This window comes from Centropristis striata, chromosome 9 (assembly GCF_030273125.1).
Source record: "Centropristis striata isolate RG_2023a ecotype Rhode Island chromosome 9, C.striata_1.0, whole genome shotgun sequence".
Lineage (NCBI taxonomy): Eukaryota > Metazoa > Chordata > Actinopteri > Perciformes > Serranidae > Centropristis > Centropristis striata.
The window spans coordinates 36,163,916-36,188,806 of record NC_081525.1 but is presented as its reverse complement, the minus strand read 5'-3'; the positions used below and the strand labels follow the sequence as shown (position 1 = coordinate 36,188,806).

The following is a 24,891-nucleotide window of genomic DNA, read 5'->3' as shown; positions in this document are numbered from 1 at the left end:
GGGATTTAGAGGGTTTGTGGTCAGTGATGTTTCATTAAACCTGTTGATCAGCACATCAGTGTGATACATTTGTGGCACTGGCTGTTCTCAAATGTGAGAATAAAATGTGTTTGACCTAAATGATCATCTAAAGCGTTCAGCAGCGGTTTGATGGTAGAATGTGGCATTCGTTTCGTTTCCGTTTATTTCGGTCAATACATGTAATTAAAAGAAAAGTAACAAACCAGAAAAAAACATTGATCAAAGTAAACAATAAGTAAACAGAGAAAGAAAATTGATAATAGACATTTGGACCGAAAAGGCGTAGGCTTATGACGCCTACCCTGTTACAACTCAAGTCAGTTTAAAAATTAAAAAATGTACAATCTGGTATTTATTAATAAAAGAAATAAGCAGTCAGAAAAAAGAGAAGCTGCTTGATTTTTCCCCTTCTTCTTCCTTTCCTTTCCCTTCTTCCTCCTTTCTTCCATCTTCCTTAAAAAAAGAAGATAAAAAAGAGACAATCAAACATACAGAACAAAACAAAACAAAAAAAAGCAGCAGCATAGCATGTGTCACCACTCATTACTCTAACTTTTATATAAATGAATCATCCTGTTTTTAAGTACTTTTTTAAATAATCATTCTCCAATTTGTTCCATAAATTAACAGCTGTTACCGTGGTGGATCGTAATTTGGTGTTGGTTCTGGTTTTTAACTTTATAAATATACACACCCCTCTGAAATTGTAATGACTTTTTCTTAGATTTAACGTTTTCTGAATACAGTCCGGCAGCATGTTGTTGTTAATTTTTTAACAACATAATTTTTTGGTCGTCTGCACACAGGAGATCTGACATGATTCACACTGGAGCTGTTTCTGATTACCTGTTCACATTGTGTAGAAGAAATACTGCTTTAAGCATGTTCCTTTTTCAGTTTACAATGACAGAAAGATCTGTAGACTTTGATTAGCTATCTTTTTGTAATATGTGAAGAACAAGTGTAATCCGGAAGAAAAAACATTTCTCTAGAAACATATTTGACAATGCAGTTTTGTGGGAACATTATTTTTAGGGGACTGGGCAGGACCAACAGTCCAAAACCAAAAAATATTTCATTTACAGCGATATAAAACAGTTGTCTCGCATGATGACTGACAACTTGCAGAGCCTTATCACTTTATGCAAAATATGTGAGAACATAATTTTTGGCTCCCCAACCATCTACTGGGACACTAAAGCAAGCATAAACCTAGCTTGATAAGAGTAGCGTCAGTGCATTTTCAGAAATTTGTTTTGGACATAAGAGAATGTCACATGTTCACATATAGCACATCACAAAACACAAACACACACAAAAGGAAGTCTGTTTACATATCACATAAATTCATATCAGTACAAAACACAAGCACTCTTCATTTGCACTATTGCACGTGCTCTTCCTATTGCACATATACCCATACAAAATCATTAATTACACTGATTATTCTATTGCACTTCCTTGTACCATCATTTTTATTGCACAATCCCACAATTTATTGAATCTCTCCCCCACATACATGCACTCACACACACTTGCACTATTTAATAGTTTAATGGAGATAGGTATAAAGGACAGTTTGTATCTATTTAACTTGCAGTTTGGTACCCTATACCTGTTTCCTAAAGGCAACAACTCATATTCGCTGGAGAGAACATGATTTGGTTGCAGCTGTCGTTCAACTTTCTGTTGAAATACTATTTCCAAATTCAGTTGGCAAAAACGTCAAATCTTGTTGGTAGACATGTTGTGCTACACCATCACAGCTCATGTCTGCACCTTTATTTGTCTGTCACTCACATCACATGTTCATTTATTCGTTTATTTAACAGGGACAGTGCATGGCTCTCAGCCGTAGCAGAATCAGCTACTAGCTAAATTTAATCTGCTGTGATTGGTTGTATCTCTATCCACTTGCCAATTGGACATTGGACATTGAAAGAGAATCGACAGGTTCTAGGGGACTAATTTGCTATGAAAACAGAGAAAAGCAGCAAATCCTGAAATATGAGAAACCGTAGACAGAGAACGAAAGCTTTGCTCAAGAGCTGATAAATTATTACAATTACTAATGATGAATAAATTATGAAGATAGTTAGAGATTCATTTTCTACAACTCAACTCAGGGTTTTCCCGTCACTACAGTTTGTCTATCCTGCACTGCCCTTTGGTCCAGTACTGTATTTGGCGGCATTATGTCCTTGTACCATCTGAGCAGTTTATATATAGTAACCTGTGGAAGACCGAAGATGTATATAAATAATGTTCCTACGCTAATTTCACCAAGACAAATGCTATTATTATTTTTTATATATTTTTTATCTATCTATCTATCTATCTATCTATCTATCTATCTATCTATCTATCTATCTATCTATCTATCTATCTATCTATCTATCTGTCTGTCTGTCTGTCTGTCTGTCTGTCTGTCTGTCTGTCTGTCTGTCTGTCTGTCTGTCTGTCTGTCTGTCTGTCTGTCTGTCTGTCTGTCTGTCTATCTATCTATCGATCGATCCATCGATCTATCTATCTATATCTGGATGGATGGATCTGGATATATTTTAAGAAATTGTATCTACTACATCTATTGCTGTTGAAGTAGCTGCAAGTTCTCATGATTAGTGTAGGTTGCTGATTCTAGATCAACCTTTGATGTTCTGCTGTTTGGCGTTATGCCAGCCGCTGGAGACTCACTTTGTAGGTCGTATGTCCCCTCGCTGTTGTCATTTCTGAGAATGATCAGTGTATCTGTTGGCTTCCCCAGATAGGGACTTTTTTGAACTTGGTTCAGGAGTTTGGCAACAGGCGACCTTTGATTTGCGACGCCAGCGGTCAAAGGTGCCCTTCGCTGCTCTGTCTGTTTGTTTACTCTCAAATAGATGCTTGTGTTGCTGCAGCACTGTATATGCTTAATCAGAGCCTTCCATGATGCACTGGAACTAAATCTGTGTGAATTCTGGGAGAGTCTTATGATTTTTTTCTGCTGTCTATGAACCAGCTCCCAGTGTTTGCTAATGTAGCTTCCTCTGCTGTGCAACTTGTGATAGGCCTGTACATCCCAGAGGCCTCTTTGTGTTGAGGTGATTTACATAGAATAGAGCTGGAACAGCCGGTTGAGGCGGGTCATCCGAGGATAGGCCCCTTTGAGCTGCTCTGGGCCGATTTACGCTTCCTCCGCTGAACATGTTGGCCTCCTTCCACAGACACACAGACACACACACGGAGACACACACACACACACATACACACACACACACACTCGCTTTACAAAGCATGCTCAACTCACCGGCCATTCCCTTTCAAGCATCCCACCAGCTGACTATCCATGTGCTTTTGTGCTCTCCTGTGTACTGCAGCCACAAAGACTTTCAAGTCTGGACAAAATGTAGCCATCTTTGGTTTTGTCTTAAACATGCAGTTGTAGTTAGGGGTGGAACACATTTTAGATATGGGAATATATCATATTCCTCACATTAGCAACACATTATTGATACATCCTGTAGCAAATACTGCTAGTTTTGATTAAAGCATGCAGCACTAAACAGATTCCATGGCCAATTTGACTTACCAGAGTCACTATGCCTTGTGGTGGCACTGATCAAATGCTGCCTGGCAGTTTATGGCTATTTTACATTGGAATGTATGTGTGTGTGTGTGTGTGTGTGTGTGTGTGTGTGTGTGTGTGTGTTTTTGTGTGTGTGTGTGTGTGTGTGTGTGTGTGTGTGTGACAGAGAGGCCCCAAGACTATGCACTGTTGTACACCTTCATCTCAGTTGTCAAACTCAGTGAAACTGAGACCACAGTGCAGTGAAAAATTAAGAATGTTTTTTGCCTTTTTAGCGTTTTTTTTTCTTTTTTTAGGCAAAGGTATTGTGCTGTATTTTAGATTATTGTCTTGTATCGCAGAATCGCTGCATCATGATACCATTTATATTGGGCAATATAGGGGCGGCTGTGGCTCAGTTGGTAGATCGGTCACCTACTGATCGGGGGTTGATGGTTCGATCCCTGAACATCGCAGCTACATGTCGAAGTATCCTGGAGCAAGATACTGAACCCCAAATTGCTCCCGATGCTGCGTTCATCGGAGTGTGAATGAATTCCCGATGGTGGCAGGTGGCACCGTTTAGGGTAGCTCAGCCACCGGTATGAATGTGTGTGTGAATGGGTGAATGAGCGCAGTCTGTAGTCTAAAGCGATTTGAGTGGTCGAAAAGCGCTATATAAGTGCAGGTCCATTCACCATATCCTGATAGTATGATTTGTTTTGATTCGCACCCCTAGTTGTAATGTCCTGTTGTAGGAAATGTGCACTTCACCAAGACTTAGCCTGAAAAGGTTTCAGATAGGGCCGCAACTCACAACCATTTTTTTGTGATTGACTTGTGTTTTATAACCGGTTGGTCTAGAAAAATTAAAAGTTTGCCCGTCAGAAGTTTCAACCAAGGGAAAAACCAATATATTTTCAGTTCATGCTGCTGTATGATTCATTCAGCAAAACCAAACTCATTGTAACCAAAATATATAGAATTGTTCTCAATAAATGTCCAGTGAATTTCTTCTAGCCTCAAGAGTTAGTGTCATGTTTTTGGTCCGCTCGCTATATCAAATAAATGCGGCCCTTTGATCATCTGGAAATCCTGCAGCTAGACTTTTCTCTGAGTATGTGCATTATTGATAAGAAACAGTGACTCTGAGTTATGAGCTATTGCTCTGCTTGTTTGTCCTGATTTCAAGTTAATGTAAAAGTGGGAAAGTTTTCACACAATGTGGTATTAAAGGCATCAATATGAGCATTTGTGCACTGCTCGAATTGGGGAGTTTAGTTTAAAATGTAGTTTGTCCGACCAATCTGTCTCTTTACTGCTTCAGATCTCTCCATTTAACAACCTTTATCTTGTCACCTTTCACGCCTGGCCTGAGCATTCAGAACACTTGTTGGTCTCAATGTCTGCAGGAGCACGATGGCAAGTTGTTGGCTAGAGTGACGAGAGCCCCGTCACTATATCTCCTACTCAGCACTTCTAGAATAGAATAGATCTTTACGAGCCCCGAAGGGAATTTGTCATGCACATAAAGAGAGGGGTCAGTGCACAAAATCAGACACAGTACATGCTGTACAGTCCTCTTCCATTACATAAGCTCATTATTTAGATGAATCTGTGCTCCAAAAAGGTGGGAATATACTCCCGTCATTATAGCATTAAAATCGAGATAGTACTTACAGGCAGTTTAAAGAGTGTGGTGCTTTAAATTTGTATTTTACTGCAATATATCTTGTGTATCCAGTCAGCTCTGTTGGAGAGAGAGGGAGGCCCCAATACATATTTGCCTGCCAGGGTTCACTCAAAGAGGGCTGGAGAAAGTGGGCGAATGAGAGAGGGGGTGGAGGCTATAGTCTCAGTGCTAAACAGGAAGTTGCACAACATCTGTTCCTTGGCATACAGAGAGGGAGTGAATGGCCAGCTGTGTGCTTTACAGTGTGTCCTCAAGTTTAAAAGAAGTGTTACATCCAGGCAGACATTGTCACATTCCTCTCTGTTTCCCAATTCCTTGAAATCTGAAAGCAACTCTCTTGCATGCGTTACTCAAAATTTCCATTTCCTTAAAATAGAGTCATATCCAGTGGAGAGGAAACTAATGTGGGCTTCATTGCTGCCAGAGTATCAGAGCAACATTTCCAAACAATTGCAATGTATTAAGCAAGTAGTTCTGTTTGACTTTCATAAAGCCTGCACACTGAACTTTGTGGATATAATTAATTATTTTTCCGAAATAGACAACAAGAAACACATCTTTGTAAACATTTGAGATGTTCCCGTGACAGCTGTGGCCTGAGGGTGACTTGATGTTTTTTCATGAACTTTATCTCACAGTGTCAAATGAGGTCTTTATTTGTGTGCTCCATATGAAAACAGTTTCAAACTGATTACAGAAATGGGAAAGACAACATACAGTATGTGAAATTCAAATAAAGAACCAAACAACAGAAAGAGAGTCATAAGACGTTCACACTATATCTACTCATCCTGGCATGTCTGGGCATTACACATCATCATCATAGAAGATCTCATAACATGCAGGTTCTGTTCAAACCCTTCAAAAAATCCTATAGCTGATGATAAGTATTAGCCAAGCAGGAGAAGGAAGGGAAAGACTACACTGCAAAAAAGCCAACTTGTATTTTTTGGCCTAAAACAGTGATTTAATTTGGTAAAACTTGGAAATATAGATTATTGACATTTAGGATAATAAGTGTAAGTTAGCACAACAAAGGAAACCAGTTGTCTGCTCAAAAACAAGTTTATGAGTTGTTGTTACTTATATCTTTAAGTTGGGGTTCACAACAAGGGACAATAGTTCTGTTAACTCTTATTTCTTTGTTGTGAAATTCGGTCATTAGCGAAAGCTAGCGGCTAACGCTGCTTGTTACAAGAGTAGCCATTAGCGTATCAATGCTAACTCAAAATTGTGGTCACAACATTAGCTGACATATCATAGCGGCGTTACAATCGTGCCAGAGAAATTCAGAGTTGAGCAAACTCAAAAACTTAAAATATTTAGTTTGATTGTCCAACTTAAAATTTTATCGAAGTTTGTTGCCATGAAATTTTGAGTTCACCCAGCTTTTCTTTTTTTGCAGTGTAATTTTGGTAAAACTGCTGATTATTCTCTCATCAGTTAAAACTTAGGACCTGTTCGAACTGTTAAAATGTAAATTAGAAGTAGATCTCAAAACTAGGAAAACTAGTTCTTCACCACCATACCCAGCACATGACTGCATCAACAGAGAAACTATTTGAAGAGAGCCTCCCTACCACTAATGTTCGACTATAATAAATGCAGATCAAGTAAACAGCATATTCCGGTTGGATATTCAGAGTAATGCATTATTCTGAATTGAGCATTTTCTGATTAAGACATGTGGGACGTGCCGATAATTTTTAGTCTTCAGAGCATTCTTTGGACATGTATACAGCCCATTCAGAATATGCATCTCTTTTGAGGCTTTTTAATGCAGTTTGCTGCACATGGCCTCTTGTCTGTTAACGGTAGAGATGCTGATCCAAAAAAAGCACACATATTTGGTCCAAAGGAGAAGGGAGAAACACACCTACTTTTAAACATTATGAAAAACTTGGATATCAGCAGGGAGCCAATATCCTCATGCCGACCTCAACAAGAATGTGGTTGAAGAAATAACAAGTCCTCTACCAGTGAAAAACCTCAATTTTATAACTTCTTGCTGTAGCCGTTACGCTTGTCCATATTTTGATGGATAAACATGTTACGTTAATTGGAGTATGCACAGCTCCGTGTTAACTAGAATATTAGTGGAATATCTGTTGTCATTAGTTATGTAAACAGCGCATTAAGGTTGAACACTAGAGAGAAGGACCTTTGATTATAATCGTTTCATAAAACAAGCCTGTTAGAATCTTCATACACTTTAATCTTTTGCAACACATTTGTTGGTTTATTAGCGAGAAACAACAAAACAAGCTCCCTTTTCTAGAGCGGTGAGTGCTAACAGTGAACCTTTGCTTATTGTAATTGGATTTTCAAGGAGCAACGGACTGCTTTGTTGCTGAAAACAATAATTGTCATGCAAATACATCTTTGCAAAGTGTGTTTTAGTGGATTTTTCAAAAGAAAACAGGGATCTCTAGGCACACTGCTGAGCTTCATGGTAGAAAAAGAAGAAACATTTCCTTTGTTTGCATCTTTTAAGAAATCAACACACTGGTGCTGTTCATTGCGTGCCATGCTACCTTTACACACACACACACACACACAAGAAATGTGACATTTAACTAAGAACAGTGGCACAGGGCCCAGTATCACACTGAGTGTGTGTGTGTGTGTGTGTGTGTGTGTGTAAAGGTGGGTGGGGGAATGGTGCAGTGACACACAAGCAGATTTATTTTTTTATTTTCCGATGTCAGAGTAGTCCAAATGTGCATATGGTGGCATGTCACTCTTCATCAGTAACATTTTGTCCAGAATGAAACCTAGTATTATTAATTTCTGTGAGTCACTGACATTAGCCCAGAGAGGTACTGCTCATTGCATCTGTCTGTAACAGAACAGGCTGTGACAGCCTGTGGCATTTGTACATGTCTACAATGTGTACCGCACATGTTGCTCCTTATATGTGCATACTTTATGTTGGTATTTGTAATATGCGTACATGATAAATGAGTGTCCTCACAGCTACATCACATGCATGAACGTACACACCACGCCCTGCTACTTAGTTGACTGACAGCTTTTCTAAGTAGGTCATCTATGTAAATGCCAGCCTGTCAGTTTACATCAGTGGATGCAAAAGCAAAGTCAGCACCCTCTGACCAAAATCGGACGGGCTTCACTCTGTGCAGCAACATTTAAACAACTGCATCAAGACATATTGCTCTTTTAGTCTCAAATTAAGTCTCAGATTTTACGCCTTGTTTCATTCTTGTGGGATCTTAAAGCTGCTATAGTCAATATTTTTATGTTAGCAATGGATAAAGTTAAATTAAAACTATGTGTATGTGAGAGTTTCCAATCATACTAACTAGCCTGCAGAGGCCCGGAGGCGTTACATATACAAGCAGGTTTTTTACCTGCCCCACAGACTCCATCTGCATGTGAGTGCTGCCATCCTCAGTGTGTGCTTATTGACTTTTGGCAATTGATAATCTAGTTGGTTATACAGGGCTTGTAAATGTAGCCTATATTAACCGTCACTGACTGAATTAACTGAATCGTTTTAAACAACAGGCTTGTAGATAAACATTGATTTGATTGACTTATTTCAATGTGAAATGTGAAAACACCCACAGGCTTCCTCTGCTGCGTTACATTGCCTCTAGTACATTGAGGTGTACAGTTCTATATCATTTTTACCTGTCAGAGGGCTTATTGTTTTGGTTTTTACTACATCAATTCAATTCAATTCAATTTTATTTATAGAGCGCATTTCATGCACAAGGCAGACTCAATGTGGTTCACAATGTATACACATAATTACAGTTAAAAAAAACAAACAAACAAAAAAAACACAGAAAAACAAACAAAAATCAATTACAAATTAATTGAAGAGTGCAGGTAGACAAGCTATTCCATATTCACCACATATACACTTACTTATTCACACATGTGCACCCACTCCCACATTAGTCGGCCATATTGGCTTCTCACAGATGTATTAAGTGTATACAACACTATACGCACTAATATGAGAACTTTTTTTAACAGAAAATAATGCGGGAAAACATGCTTGTTTAATTTACAAGTGGTGTCATCACATAGTTTGTCCAGCAGAGCACAACCCCCAATTACTATCTGTTGGTAAGCAACACAGAATGAGAGACAACAAGCTCAGCCATGTCCAACATGGGGGACAATAGCTTAAAGTCACTGTAGCAAAATACAGCTTGCATTAATGTAACAGCCACCTCATAAAAAGTATAAACCAGGACAAAATAACAATTCTCAACATAAGCCACCGTATTTGCATCGGCCCCAATCATCCAGTATAAGTCTGGCACTAGTTTTTATGACCTCACAATTTAAATTTTTTGGGTGACCCACAGCTGTCATCAGTGTTGTTTCCAGCCACAGCAGGCAGCTGTTTCCAGCTGAAAAGCTCATATGAGCCCACTGTGCACTACCTGTTCAGTACCAAACGGCAGATTTTACAAGGTGTGAATATGTCCGTGTTTACAGCTTGTCCAAAGTCCAGAGCCTAGTCCGAAGTCGCCAAAAAATCAGTTCAAAGTTTGAAGACTTGTTAACTTGAGTTGTAATATATTTTCTATACTCCACTCTCACATACAGTACAGGCCAAAAGTTTGGACACACCTTCTCATTCAATGCATTTCCTTTATTTTCATGACTATTGACATTGTAAATTCATCAAAACTATTAATGAACACATGTGGAATTATGTACTTAACAAAAAAGTGTGAAATAACTGAAAACATGTCTTATATTCTAGTAAGCAAAGGGTGGTTACTTTGAGGAATCTAAAATACAAGACATGTTTTCAGTTATTTCACACTTTTTTGTTAAGTACATAATTACATATGTGTTCATTCATAGTTTCGATGCCTTCAGTGAGAATCTACAATGTAAATAGTCATGAAAATAAAGAAAATGCATTGAATGAGAAGGTGTGTGTCCAAACTTTTGGCCTGTACTGTATATTCATAAAATGGATAAAATATTAGAACCACCTTTAATTATAGCGTTAAAGGTTTACTTCTACCAAAATGTACCTAATGGTCTGGTAACTCACAGTAAATCTGTTTATCTGGTGTTCCCTAACACATTCTCCCTTCTCTTCCAGACTCTACGGGGCCAATGACCCACAGCCACCCTCCTCCTATGGGGGGCATGGTGGGCCACCCGTCAGTCATCAGCACCTCCAGGCCCTTGCAGTCCCCCATGTCTACCTTGGGCTCGCCGATGAACGGCTTGGCCTCGCCCTACCCTGTCATTACATCTTCTCTGGGCTCACCCTCGATATCGCTGCCGTCCACGCCCAACATGAACTTTGCACCACTCGGCAGTCCACAGGTGAGAAAATGTGTTATGATGCTCGTCAGATAGCGATGGAGATTGTCTTGAAAGGCTTCTTTTTACAGAGGGACTTCAATTTACGTGAGAAAATATACCTTTCTACTAGGCCTGGGACAATAACAAATTTTGCTGGACGAGATATTGTCCCACAAATTATTGCCGATAAACGATATTATTGTCAACATGATAATATATCATAATAATGCACACCCTTTCAAATACAATACACTTTTATTTCTCAGTGTTTTTTACCATTGTAATTGTACTTTTAAGAACGTTTAAATATCCTAAATAAATAAAACAAACATTTTTTTTTTTTTTTTTTTTTAAAGGGCAGCATTTATTTTGCGATGTAGCAAACTCCACTTTCTGTGAGCGCACAGCGTTTATATTTACTTTGTCGACCAGTGAAGGCTCTGCATCTCCAGGTGCAGTTTTTTTCCCCAGCTGGGAAAACTGGGTCGGGTGGTTCTGCTTTAGATGGGCATGCAAGTTTGTTGTGGTGGCTTTTTTTGTTGCCACCACTTTTGAACAAATTCGGCATACAGGCTCGTCCGTGTGTTGATGGGCTCGCCTTTTTCATTCGGTTTGAAACCGACATATTCCCACACCGGGGCTGTGGCATTTGGCTTTGCAATCATCTTTTTTCCTCGCGTTGCTCCGCACGAGGCTCACCTGCTGCACTCTGTGTGTAGCCAATGCTAGCGGCCCAGCCTTCTCCACAGAGACAAAGAGACTGGTTGACTGACAGGAGGGTTCACTCCGCTCATTCTGCTATGGAACAAAAGCGCCCAGGTGCTGAGATCCAGCACAGAGTGAACCCTCTTGTCATCCAGCCTGCTTGGAGGCAACAGACGAGGAAAACAAACACGCATGCGCATGGCGATATATCGAGGCCGGCAAAATTATTGAGTTCATTTAATTTATCGTGCGATTAATTGATTTATTGAATATCGGCCCAGGCCTACTTTCTACTTCACAGTTATAGTGAAGTGCAATTCATCCTCTCAGTTTATAGACTTTCTTTGCCCTTTTAAAGCTACCAAGAGTTCATGCGTTTCAATTAGAGACAAACCCTTACCACCAACCTTCTATTCATTCCTCTTAAGCTCTTAGGTTCATATTCTTTCAAATTACTACTTTTGGCAAGCTCTGTCCGCACTGAACTATCATGTTCTTTGGTCGGTCATGTGCCTCTCATACTTGGAATCTCCAACGGTGCATGGGAGGTTGAAGGTTAGCCATATCCAATGTGTTTGGCTGGCATACCTTGGCTTTCCTCTTTCTCCCCTACCCCTTTACTGACCTTTAAACTTCTCGCCCTAAAGGTCATCTCTTTGCTCTGTGTTACTGCTGTCATGCGAGGGGACTTAAGACGCCGTCCGTCTATTCGCCCTTTAATGGATTACTGAGAGAAAGGAGAAGGAGAAAAACAGCAGCCCCCATTTTCTTTTGATTTCTCCGCTCTTCTTCACCATTTCTCTTCATTTCTTCTCTTGCCTTGTCACTTTTCTCTGCCTCCTCTGTCTTCCATCTCGATTATGATATCTGAGTGGTTCTTGATCCTGACCCAGCTGCTTTCACTATGAGGTTGCATCTTTTAGATTGAATAAATAATAGACAGAAACCTCCATACAACTGCTCTTTTTACTGACTGACACAAAGGATTATGAGAGAGAGGGCTAATGGAGCTGCTTTTTTAAGTGGTCACTTGAATGAACTACAAACCCAACAAGCCTTAGTGGTGCTTTGATCCTCGGCCTGCACATACAGAAACACACATGTCCACCCACACAGAGCGCTTAGGAAGGCTGGATGGAGGCCAGTGCTGCAGGGCACAGCAGACAATGATATACACAGGTTCAATCACAGTATGGATCTGTGCCTTCAGGGACAGCCGGGGTTGATACGACTGGACAGTGTTTCCACCAGTGACCAACCAGGCCCCCATCAGGTCATTGTGTCATGTAACATCTGCACTTTTTGCATGGGTGAACTGTTCGTCAGCAGTGCTGGGCGGCCAGAAACACAAGCAAATTCAATATGATAGATATACATTAATACTGGTCAATGTTATTTATTATTTTTACATATTTATTTAAATATTTAGGTCCAGTTTATGTTCTACTATCATTTTGTTTTCTGTTACTTTAAAAAGTGTAAATAAAGTCGTATAAATTGCAGGTATATTTATAATTTTACATTAGTTTTACACAAAATGAAGGATAAAGTGATTTTGAACTGATTATTTGACCATTTTACTGCTGTGTTTCATCTAAGATTCAATATTCACTTATATTATACCATTATATTATTATATAATGATAGTATATGTCAGTCAATTTGAGAGTGGTAGCAGGATAAAGTGTTTTTTTATTTTTACATTTTATTGTTTTTAAACATATTAACAATACAAAACACCGCCCCGACCCGTCAGACAGCACCTTCCGTCCAAAGTTAGACAGAAAAAAAGTGAAAATAGTCACAATGACTGACATAATGACTCATAATGAAAATAAACAGATAACGTTCTAGTTTGTCTCCAGTCTGCAGTATTTACTCATGAGTTCCATTCAGAAAACTGCCCATCAACAGCAGTTTTTTCCGATCTACAGGTATATAATCTAGGAAGGCTGTTCAAACTATTAAGAACAACTCGTCCTTACCCTTTACAGCAGCCTGTAACCTTTCATGGGAGGATATCAAAGATCTCCCTGTACCAAAGGGTGACACTAGGTGGAGGAGGGTTGATCCAGTTTTTCAGTATAAACTTTCAAGCAACTAGAAGGAGTTTTTTAAATTATACAACCATTTTACTGCTGTGTTTCACTGTAAATAAACCAGTAACAGTAAAAAGCTAATTCAAATCTCACATTCAGTATTCACTTATGTCATATTATTTAATGATATACAGTATATGTTAGTCAATTTGAGAGTGGTAGCAGCTTTCACGTCTGTGCTTTGATATGGGGAGGGGGCTGTATTTTCACAATCAATTTAATTTTTTTCTCTATTAATTAAAAACCATGAGGTTGAATACAGGTAAAATATTTCAGTATGAACCTGAACATCACATATCCCGTTTATTTAATAATTTGGTCCATAAAACGTCAGAAAAACTTATTTAAAAATGCATATTATTATAAGTTCCCAAAGCTCATGTTGACATAACTGCCTGTTTTGTCTGACCAAAAACCCAAAATGCCAAGACGTTTAGTTTGATATCATGGAACAGTTTAAACGCTTGTCTGGCCCATTAAAGGCCCAAGTAAACCTGACATGTATGATGCTGTGTGGTCTTCATACCATGTGTTGTATAAAGAATGTATGATGCATCAATAATCCATATACAGTGCTTGTAGCACTTTTCTACAGACGCATGTCGAAAGACATGTCTGAACAACTGTTTGAATGCAAAAAAGATTATTTTTTTCAAACTATACATGGGTAAAATGATTCATTTGCAAAGATTCTGTTGAATGATGCACTGAAGAAGAATAGCTGCTCACTATAGACTCACAAGCGTAGCGGACTTAATGCTCATTTCATGGTGACTATCTGCCTTTGGGGCATCTACAGCAGGAGAGGGTGCTAGTGATGTAGAAAACTACTGTAGTGAGCTCAAGGAAAGATTAAAAAAAATCTCTTGTATACTCTCTACTGCTGTAAGGTCACAGTCCTGAGTTCAGTCTACCATTAGGGGATATTCAGAGTGCACATTGTAAATAAGTGATAGGAAGAGCCTGAGGTGACTGTAGGAAGGATGCCCTATATGCCACACAGCATCAAATATATAGGACAGGAGGGCATGTGTAGGTCAGACTTGCTGTTTCCACTTGAGTTGCAGATGTTTGCAACAACAACTAAACAAAAAAATGCACAGCACAAACATGTATCCCGCCTGGCGCTCATCAGCAGGAAAGGGTCAAAGGGTACGAGGATGATAAGAGCAAAAGAGAGATATGTAGAAGTCAAAGGAGGCTGGACTTGTTGCTCGGTCCCAAACACAGTTCAGCCCAGTTTTGTGGCGCTCCTTGAGGTCTCATATGAGAGTTTTTAATGTCACATGGTTTCATTGCCACTTTGATTAGAGTTTAAATTGTTGTGTCACCATTATAAAAAGGTAATGATTAATAGAAAAAAAAAATTAAGATCGGACTGGTGAAATAAATAATATGTTAATCAGATGTTTCAGTGTCTTAACAACATTTCAAAATCTCAAATCATTCTCAGAAATTTTGAAGACCCTACACATGAGCGCCCTCTGCTGTTTGTGTCTGAGAACTGCACTTTCTGTGCACGTGACTCCCCTGATACGCCTCTCCCTGTCAACAAACAGTAAAAAACCTGTATGACAAGCCTCTCAGACAGCAGCCTCAGCCCCACCCATCACCGAGCATGTGATCACACCCTGCACTTTCACAATAAAGTGTGTGGGTGGGGAGGAGAAAAAATAATGTGAGTGAGCGGAAGACAAAATGAGAAAATAGAGGAAGGGGGAGAGCGTCATGAGACAGTCTAACACTTCTCAGTCTTACTTCCCTTCTGCTTCCTTCTCTGCTCTGTTTAGTTCAGTTCTGGCCAACTCAGCTTCAACTCTTTGATTTTTCTTCTGTCTTCCTGCCATCCTCAGATGAACTCTATGAACAGTGTTAGCAGCTCGGAGGACATCAAGCCTCCGCCGGGCCTGCAGAACCTGGGAAACATCAACTACCAGTGTACCAGCCCCGGGGGAATGTCAAAGCACATCTGCTCTATTTGCGGGGACCGCTCCTCAGGTAATGTTAGAGGGTGAGGAGGTGGGGGTTAGAGGGATGGGCAAACGTATTTACACTCCCACTCACCACAAACATCGCCACCCAGATAACTAAAGGAAAGATAACAAAGACAGATTGGTTTCAAGGTTACTTGTCAGGTTTTTTGTCAGGTTTATAAGTGCAATGTTGATTTGCTCTTTAGTGCACCTGAAACCAGAAAACAACACTATGAGACAATATATGAAAGCTGAGTACAAATGGTGAACAATGTATCTTTTGCTTCACTACAACATCTTAAAAGAGAGGCTTCGTATTAACTATTCTGAAATGAATAAGGCTAGACATGCCTTCAACACGAATATGGTGCATTGTTTACAACTGCTGAGAAGCTAACTGATCCCCTGACAAGGTAAGAGTCACTTCCTTCACTTCCTATCTCCAAATAAGTGTTTCTTTTTTTTTTTCTTTCTTTTTTTTTTATAATTTAAGTGCCACTGCTGCAACTGCATAGAAACAAATGGGAGATTGTCAATTTTCAGTGCTGTAAACACAAATCTCTGCAGGATTTAGTGATGCATCTTAAGTAGTCCACCTGCTGTTATAACACCATGGCAACTCACTTTTTCAATTATTTTTTTCAGTTGCTTGGAAATCAAAGACTGTATAAAATATGGACATAGTCCCTGTGATGTCACAAATAGGCATTTGAATAGCTGATGTAAACCACAGTGTGGGTGGCAGTAGCAGACTATCTTGGCAGTGCCTGACTTCTCGTTACTCCCAGCTAATCCGAAAATTGGCAAAAGAGGTGGAGCATGGGTGAGCTGAGACAAGATGAATGAAACCTAGTTGTTGAAACACGCCACCTCTGAAGGCATCCGCCTGTTACTCAAAGCAACCAAGTGATTAATTATGCATAAATTTAAGCCCTAATATAATTTAAACCGGTGAGTTTTATATATATATATATATATATATATATATATATATATATATATATATATATATATACATATATATATACAGTACAGGCCAAAAGTTTGGACACACCTTCTCATTCAATGCGTTTCCTTTATTTTCATGACTATTGACATTGTAAATTCATCAAAACTATTAATGAACACATGTGGAATTATGTACTTAACAAAAAAGTGTGAAATAACTGAAAACATGTCTTATATTCTAGTAAGCAAAGGGTGGCTACTTTGAGGAATCTAAAATACAAGACATGTTTTCAGTTATTTCACACTTTTTTGTTAAGTACATAATTCCATATGTGTTCATTCATAGTTTTGATGCCTTCAGTGAGAATCTACAATGTAAATAGTCATGAAAATAAAGAAAACGCATTGAATGAGAAGGTGTGTCCAAACTTTTGGCCTGTACTCACTATAGTACAGTTGTCATAAACGGGGAATTCAGTAGAGACCAAAATCATCATTTGTACCAGACTGTAATGTGCAATAAAAACTTAATTTCCTTGCATTTTTGCACTTGATAAGGTCTTGCAACTATATTATTTACAAAGTTTCATCATTGTGAAGTGGAGGACAACATGCTTTCAATTTTGATACTGAAAATGTGCCCAAAACAGATTTACAATCTGGTCCTCTGGCTATGTGAGACTACTTTTACTTAAACATAATGTTGTTTTAAAACAGTACTGATGTTGTGCACACTGTTTCCACAGGAAAGCACTACGGCGTGTACAGCTGCGAGGGATGTAAAGGTTTCTTCAAAAGGACCGTCCGTAAAGATCTGACCTACACGTGTCGAGACAGCAAGGAGTGCCTGATTGACAAGCGCCAGCGAAACCGCTGCCAATACTGTCGCTACCAGAAGTGCCTGGCCATGGGCATGAAGAGAGAAGGTGTGTGTGCAGGTGTGATATGCTTAAAGATCGGTCTGGGCATGAGCTGTAGGCTTAATGTTCATGATCATTATTTTCAACAATACAAATATATGATTAGGGCGTTAAAGCATTGTTCAGCACTGCATACATTTGATTTCAAACTTAAGCCAAGATTTCAATTAATCCGAAAATGCTAAAACATGTCAGACTGCATGTTTCTCTTTCAATGTGTCTTTGGTGCAGTCATAACAAAATAACATTTTGGACTACTATTTCACCATTATTATAGAATGTAGGTTTTTTACATTTTAGCATGTAACCATGCTGCAGTAGGAACCCATAATACAAATATGAACCTAAAAATCTGCATCATACATACCCTCTAAATATACCTTTGTGTGTGTGTGTGTGTGTGTGTGTGTGTGTGTGCACAGCGGTGCAGGAAGAGAGGCAGCGTGGAAGGGAGCGTGGGGAGAACGAGGTGGAATCCACCAGCAGTTTCAACGAGGAAATGCCTGTGGACAAGATCCTGGATGCTGAGCTGGCAGTGGAGCCAAAAACAGAGACGTACAGCGACGGCAGCCCCAGCAACTCAGTAAGAATCACAAGACGCTGAGCTTAGTTTGATTAATTATTAATCATGAAGCTACCTTTCAGATGGAGGGAAAAATCTGCTGCTTTTTAAGTTCGCCTCATGGGTAGTGGGTAAAGAAACTCTTTGCTAATCTGAAGCTGAATGAAGGAATATTATTACAAACACTTGTCTTACTGATCCATGAATTGCTAGATTCAGATTTTTTTTTTTTCATTATTAAACTACTCAAAGATATATATAAAACAAACTGAACCCTTTCTTGGACTAAATCCAGTCTCTAGTGTTACTCCATAACTGAACCAAGCGACTGACAGCTGCTGTAAAGTCTGTTTATGTTTTTTTTTACCATGCAGTATTTTTAGCAGGACTTGTCTTGGGAATCATGTAAAGGTCAGAGGTCAGCGAACTGTCAGTGAAGTAGACACACAGGTTTCACAGATTTATGTGGTGGACCTGTACAATATCAACTTTTTCGGCATAAATCCTACAACTGGAAGCTCTGAATGTTGAACTTTGTGGCAGTGTGTCAGAAAAGAAATTATTCAACACAGTGGTCATTTTTTAAGCTGTGCTTCTTTCATAATGCTGTAAACTGCTGTAAATGTTTGAATCTCTCTGGCCTTTTGTTTATGTAAACTTCAAAAATGTGTTACAGCTTTCACAGTTCTAGAGAGGAAATTGATGACCTGAAAAAAAACCCCACAACTGCACCTGTCAGACAAGTTTAGATGTCACTGAAGGAGCTCACCAACACAGTTATTGACTCTTTTATTATTTTCATGTTTCCTCCTCTGCAGACTAATGACCCCGTCACCAATATCTGCCAAGCAGCAGACAAGCAGCTCTTCACTCTGGTGGAGTGGGCCAAAAGAATCCCGCACTTCTCCGAACTCCCCCTTGATGACCAGGTCATACTACTACGAGCAGGTAGGCACACGATCCCATCGATGCGACGCCTATATAATATAATATAATACTCACTCCCCCATTTCAAATCACTACTCAGCATATACGTCGTTTTGTAGTATTTGTATATGCTCTCAAATACTTTTTGAATTTCATTTCTATCTGCTACAGAGGCTGAAAAATCGATCATTTAGTAGAAGCGTTCACACTTCTGTTAAATTTCCAGAAAAACTTCAGGTTTTAGAGGCTTATTTTAAAATCGCCCAGAGGTTTTACAGGCGTTTCAGGCGTCAATGGGTTAAAACTGCTTATTCCGTCTGATGACTTTTACCCTGTCCAATATATCTATTGTATTGTATTGTTATTAATTCTGTGTATTTTATTGTATTTTATTGCTGTTTCTTTTCTATCGTTTTGTACGGTGTCCTTGAGTGCCAAGAAAGGCGCCTCCAAATAAAATGTATTATTATTATTATTATTAATTTAAAAACACACACTCATACATTCAAACCGACCTTTGTGCAACCCACTGTCTTCATGCTGGTGTAGCATTTCCTTCAGGGCAGTTATTCATCCCCAGGCAGGCTTTTTGAGTCTATTTGAGTCTTTTACATTTGCTCAATACATTTTTGCCATCTAGTTTAATGGAGCAGTGAAACCAAATATAACTGGACTATTTGCCAAGTCCCAGCAGTGCGGTTTGAAGCCACACCAGCGCTGACCTCTGCTGGTGAGACTTCTGACACACAGGTCTGAAAGAGGGAGCGGAGAAGCAACACAACGGACCTATATATGATAGGGTGACCATATTTTGATTTCCAAAAAAGAGGACAATCGGCACGGCCTCGAGACACAAATTCAGAAAGGCTTCTCGGAAGTTGATGAACATGCTTTATTATGCTTCAATGGTGCAAAATTAACTTCTGTAATAAAATAAAATGAAATCTGTAAAAACTTGTAACAAAATAATAGCTCTCGTAGACTCTTTTCAAATAAATGAATAAATAATATGAAATAATGTTCTAAATATGAACTCTTCTGTTAGAAAATCTAGCTTCAACAATATATCTCTTAATAACTGCAATAAGATAAATAATAGAAGAGTCTCACAAAGATACTAACTTAACAAACAAAAAGGATCTATACTTTTCATCTTTAGTTGTCTTTGAGCTTTGAGCTTTGAGATCTCCAGCACCTTTATTAGACACTGAGACATATGTGCCAGCATTGCGCACGGTGCACTCCGCCTCCCACCTGTGACGGTACGTCGGAAAAAAATTTTTGCAGTTCATCTGTGAAGCTGCACTTACGCTTCTGCATTTCCTGTGTAATGTTGCTCCGCTGTTCGATCTGACCTCTGTCTGCTCTGCTCTCTGTCTCTCTGTGTGTGTGTGCGCGGCACTGACCCGCCCACAAGGCAGCCTCTTGGTAATTACGTCTCTCAAAATTGTGTGCAAAGCGCCGGTCAATTTACGTGCACGTGTACTGGTCCTATGAAAAACAGTGAACACCGGACATTTTTGTGAATTTATAAAACCCGGCCGGACGCCCCGGACAGGACGTAAAAAGTGGACATGTCCGGGCAAAAGAGGACGCTTGGTCACCCTAATATATGATAAGAATCTTTGCAACTTTAAGCAAAACAGAGAAGGCTGTTCAATCACAGAAATAATGTCCCGCATCATTCGCACAAACTTGAGAAGGACTTTCAGGGAGGGATTAATGGATGTTGTTGTTTTTTTCATCCAGGCTGGAACGAGCTTCTTATCGCTTCATTTTCACATCGCTCAGTCACGGTAAAAGATGGCATCCTGTTGGCGACGGGCCTCCACGTCCACAGAAGTAGTGCCCACAGTGCCGGAGTGGGCTCCATCTTTGATAGGTAGGAAGCATTCAAAGATGAGGCAAGAGTGTCCTGAGGAGTCTTATTGTGCAGCTGCACTGGTGACAGTCATGGAGGGGTTATGTAGTCAGGTGGTCCATCCTTATGTGCGTATGGGAATGGTTTATTAACCTTGTCAGAATTTATGGTCTATTCCAGCAGTTCCCAAACTATTTTAGCCACGCACCCCCTTCTGTGTCCCAACCGGGTTGACCCACCCCCAATCCCCCACACCTTCAAAAAAACCCTAATGCAAATAGCTTTTTTATAGCCATATTAAAGGAGCATGTTTAATCATGCTCAAATGACCAGAACACACATATAATAAAATAATCACCATCACAACAATGAGCTCAGTTTCAAAATAATGCAACAAAGTTATGCGCAAGCTTCCACTTTTAAGAGGAAAAGAGGATGATGACAGGCTCAGGACCAGAGGCAGAAAGCACATAAGTTGGGAAAATGTTATAATATTTTGAGCCGCATTGGACAAAAATAACTGCTTCTACGCTTCATTTTAAGATGCAGTGCATTTTGAATAGCCTGCATTTATTTATTAATGAATATTACAGTTTTTGATTTTACATTTTACAAAGGACATTTTTATTTACACTTCTTTATTGTGTGGGGAAAAAATGTAATCGTGTAATTATCAGACCGCCATTAAATTTTTCTTCTCGTGCACCCCCTAGAGGCAGCCCGTGCACCCCTGGGGGTCCACGCACCACACTTTGGGAATCCCTGTTCTATTCTAATGCTGTTCATTTGATCTCCTGCAGAGTCCTGACAGAGCTGGTATCCAAAATGAAAGATATGCAGATGGATAAGACAGAGCTCGGCTGCCTGCGAGCCATCGTCCTTTTCAATCCAGGTCAGCTCTGCCTCCAGTCACTCTTCACTTTGATACTATGAAGCACCTTGGAGACATTAATCTGTATTTTGATTTGCTCTCAATGTCTGCTATGTGAGGTAGATTATGGTTTGCAATGGTACAAAGTGTGTGTTAGTACATAATACTGAAACTGGAGGGGTTTCACTTTCAACTCATGTGGATTTGATATTTCATGGACTTTTTTTCTTTTTTTCTTTGTGTGTAACTTTTAGCCTGACTGTGACTTTGTGTTTGCATTCAGATGCGAAAGGTCTTTCAAACCCACCAGAGGTTGAGGGGCTGAGAGAAAAAGTTTACGCCTCATTGGAGTCGTACACGAAACAGAAATACCCAGACCAGCCTGGCAGGTAGGAAACACATCACATTACAGCATCAATCGATATCAAACACTGTTTAATCGCTGCTTCGTTATTGTACAGCTCTCAAACACTTACAGTAGGTTTAAAAGGATAGAGGCCGGTTGTGTTACAGCTTATAGAAAAGGGTTGCAATTGATTATGTGTATTAACTTAAGCTAAGTATAGTGAAATAAGATCAACAGATGGCATCAAATAACAGCCTACACTGTTTCAGCCGTGGACACACTTACAGTTCTAATTGACAGCACAACATAAATACACATTTAATATTACCCCATTCAAACTTAAAAAAAACCCAACTAACTAAAACTAAATTAAAGGAATTGATAAAGCAACATACTACTAAATAGTGCCCTGAATTAAAAAGTCACTTGCAAAAGGAAAACTTTAGCTGTAATAATTTATACTAAAATATTATAAGTACAAGTAGTTGTTTTGAAAACCATTTGGACCACAGATGCCTTCAAATGCATGCAGGATTTTTAGGTTGTAGGTGGCTTTAGGTAATAAAATAAAGACAATATTTTTTAAGAAGCAAAAGAGCAGTGCATCCTATTTATGGGACTTTGTATGATTTGCAAAAATATTGATCAACAAAAGGAACTTATAACCATATTTATAAGTAACATGTGTTGGTCAAACATTTCCATGTGAAGTGTAGTGCGATAAAAAAATCTAACACTACTACTCCTCTAAGAACAAAAATAGTTTTTTAAATCTCAATGAGGCTTTTACCTGGTTATATATATATATATATATATTTATATAAAAACACAACATGACTAATTGTAATCTCACATAAGTGATTTTTTTTTTTTTTTTTTTTACAATTCTACAATGTCATTTAGCAGACGCTTTTATCCAAAGCGATGTACAAATGAGAGAAATTTTAAATGGGACACATGCACACTGTTCATTGCACCTTTTTTGTTTCATAGGACCAACATTTTTATACTTTTTATACTGCGTATTCATATTTATTCTGCACTGGAATTCTACTCCTTTATACATACTCCTTCTTTAGACACTTTATTTTTATTTTTACATTACATTTTATTGTATTTTATTGTACTTTTATATTTTATTGCTTGAAGTATGCCTAGGTTGTTCTTTTTATTTAATTGTGTTGTTATTGTCTCTGTGTGTAATGCTGCTGCTACACTGTAATTTCCCAGCTTGGGAAAAATAAAGTATATCATCTATCTATCTGTGTGTGTGTATATATATATATATATGTATTTATATATATATATAATTGACATAAATTACATTTTTTAAGTTATCAATACTGTATTGGCCTAAAAAATAAAGTACCTTAATCCAGCTCTATCATAACCCCTTGCTGTTTCAACAGCCTGCAAGTTTTTTTTCCAGAGGCTGTACTTTATTTTGACCCAATGGAGTTTGAGGCAAAAAACAACAACAACTACTCACATGCAGTAAAACTACGATAAATTTCACCTATTGTTTGTGAATATTTCTGCATATTAGGGACCCTAAACAGTTTTTGAATTGCATAAAATGGATATGACTGGAAAATGGAGACTCCTCTATCTATCTATCTATCTATCTATCTATCTATCTATCTATCTATCTATCTATCTATCTATCTATCTATCTATCTATCTATCTATCTATCTATCTATCTATCTATCTATGACCTTTCAACCTGCATATTGCTTCCTGAGCACTATATGCATTATTGCTTTCTAATGAAAAAAAAAAACATTGAAGTGCGTCTCTGGTAACTTTGTGGCATCCAATGCGAAGAGAGAGAGAGGAAGAGAGAGAGTGACAGAGGGAGGAGGGGGAGAGGTAACCGGCACCTGCACATGGAGGAACTCCTCTCTCTCTCTCTCTCTCTCTCTCTCTCTCCTTCCCGTTCAGCCCTAATAGGATAATTGATAGAAAGCCTAAATAGTCGATACCGTTGGACTGTATCTATCTATCTATCTATCTATCTATCTATCTATCTATCTATCTATCTATCTATCTATCTATCTATCTATCTATCTATCTATCTATCTATCTATCTATCTATCTTTTTCTACATAATATAAAATGATGACTGAAGTGTTCTTCCTCTCTGCAGGTTTGCCAAGCTGCTGCTCCGCCTGCCTGCCCTGCGCTCCATCGGCCTCAAGTGTCTGGAGCATCTGTTCTTCTTCAAGCTGATCGGGGACACGCCTATCGACACCTTCCTGATGGAGATGCTGGAAGCTCCGCATCAGATCACATGACACCAGTCCCCCCCTTCCCCCTGTATATACTCCCACATTGTCAGAGATATGAAGACGGAATTTAAAAAAAAGACTTGATTCAAATTGTAAAACACCATATTTTGTACCAAGCAAAACATTGTAATTAAAATTTTAAAAAATGTATTTTGAGGTTGTGGGGAGGGTGGAGTCTTGAGTCGGAGGATGGAGTACACTGTCAAATGAATTCTAATAGCGTTGTTAACAGATTTCTTTTGTAAATAGATAATTTCAGGTGTCCATTTTAAAAGCAACCCAATGCAATTTGAAAAAGAATAATATTTTATTCAAAGAGGAATTGTATAAAAACAGAAACCATCCATGCATTTCTTAAAACACGTTTGAGAATTCTTACAGAATAAAGTTATTTAAAAATTTATCTGAAATGTGTTGTTTGCCGTGTCTTTTTTTGACTTGTTACATTTCTGTTTTCTTTTTTTTCTTTTATTACTTTTCAAAGTCACATAAAAAACACATTTTCAAAATCTTTAATGTCTTTAAAATCCATATAAATCTTTTAACTTTTTATTCTTTATAATCTGAATTTGTATTTTGATTATGTGACTAAAACAACACAAAGAACTTTTTTAAGGTGTTGGCTCCTTAAGGCAACAGGCCATATAGCTTAGTCGGTGGTGGAGAAGTTGTTTAATACATTATAACAACATAAAGACCACAAATATGAAAAGAAAAGAAAATATGATCTGTAAATAGAATCTAAATGTTGTCATTGCATTTTACAGATGTACCCAGAAATGTTTTCAGGATTGGGATGATGATGATGATGATGATGGTTTGGAT

The 24,891-nt window shown here is 38.6% G+C and overlaps 1 protein-coding gene across 3 annotated transcripts in view; it reads left to right on the top strand.

Annotated features, from left to right (window-relative positions):
- Window positions 1–24,469, top strand: part of rxrgb (retinoid X receptor, gamma b) — a 37,816-nt gene extending 13,347 nt beyond the window's left edge. For 2 of the 3 annotated variants that reach the window (XM_059341004.1, XM_059341006.1), the window contains 9 exons: window positions 10,357–10,586; window positions 15,223–15,367; window positions 17,037–17,228; window positions 17,633–17,793; window positions 18,591–18,720; window positions 20,449–20,581; window positions 21,361–21,452; window positions 21,715–21,820; window positions 23,925–24,469. In XM_059341004.1, coding sequence (XP_059196987.1) covers window positions 10,357–10,586; window positions 15,223–15,367; window positions 17,037–17,228; window positions 17,633–17,793; window positions 18,591–18,720; window positions 20,449–20,581; window positions 21,361–21,452; window positions 21,715–21,820; window positions 23,925–24,072 — 1,337 coding nt within the window. In that variant the 3' untranslated portion in view covers window positions 24,073–24,469. The remainder of the gene's footprint in view (window positions 1–10,356; window positions 10,587–15,222; window positions 15,368–17,036; window positions 17,229–17,632; window positions 17,794–18,590; window positions 18,721–20,448; window positions 20,582–21,360; window positions 21,453–21,714; window positions 21,821–23,924) is intronic. The other variant, XM_059341005.1, reaches the window with a different exon arrangement.
- The last annotated feature ends 422 nt before the right edge of the window (window positions 24,470–24,891 follow it).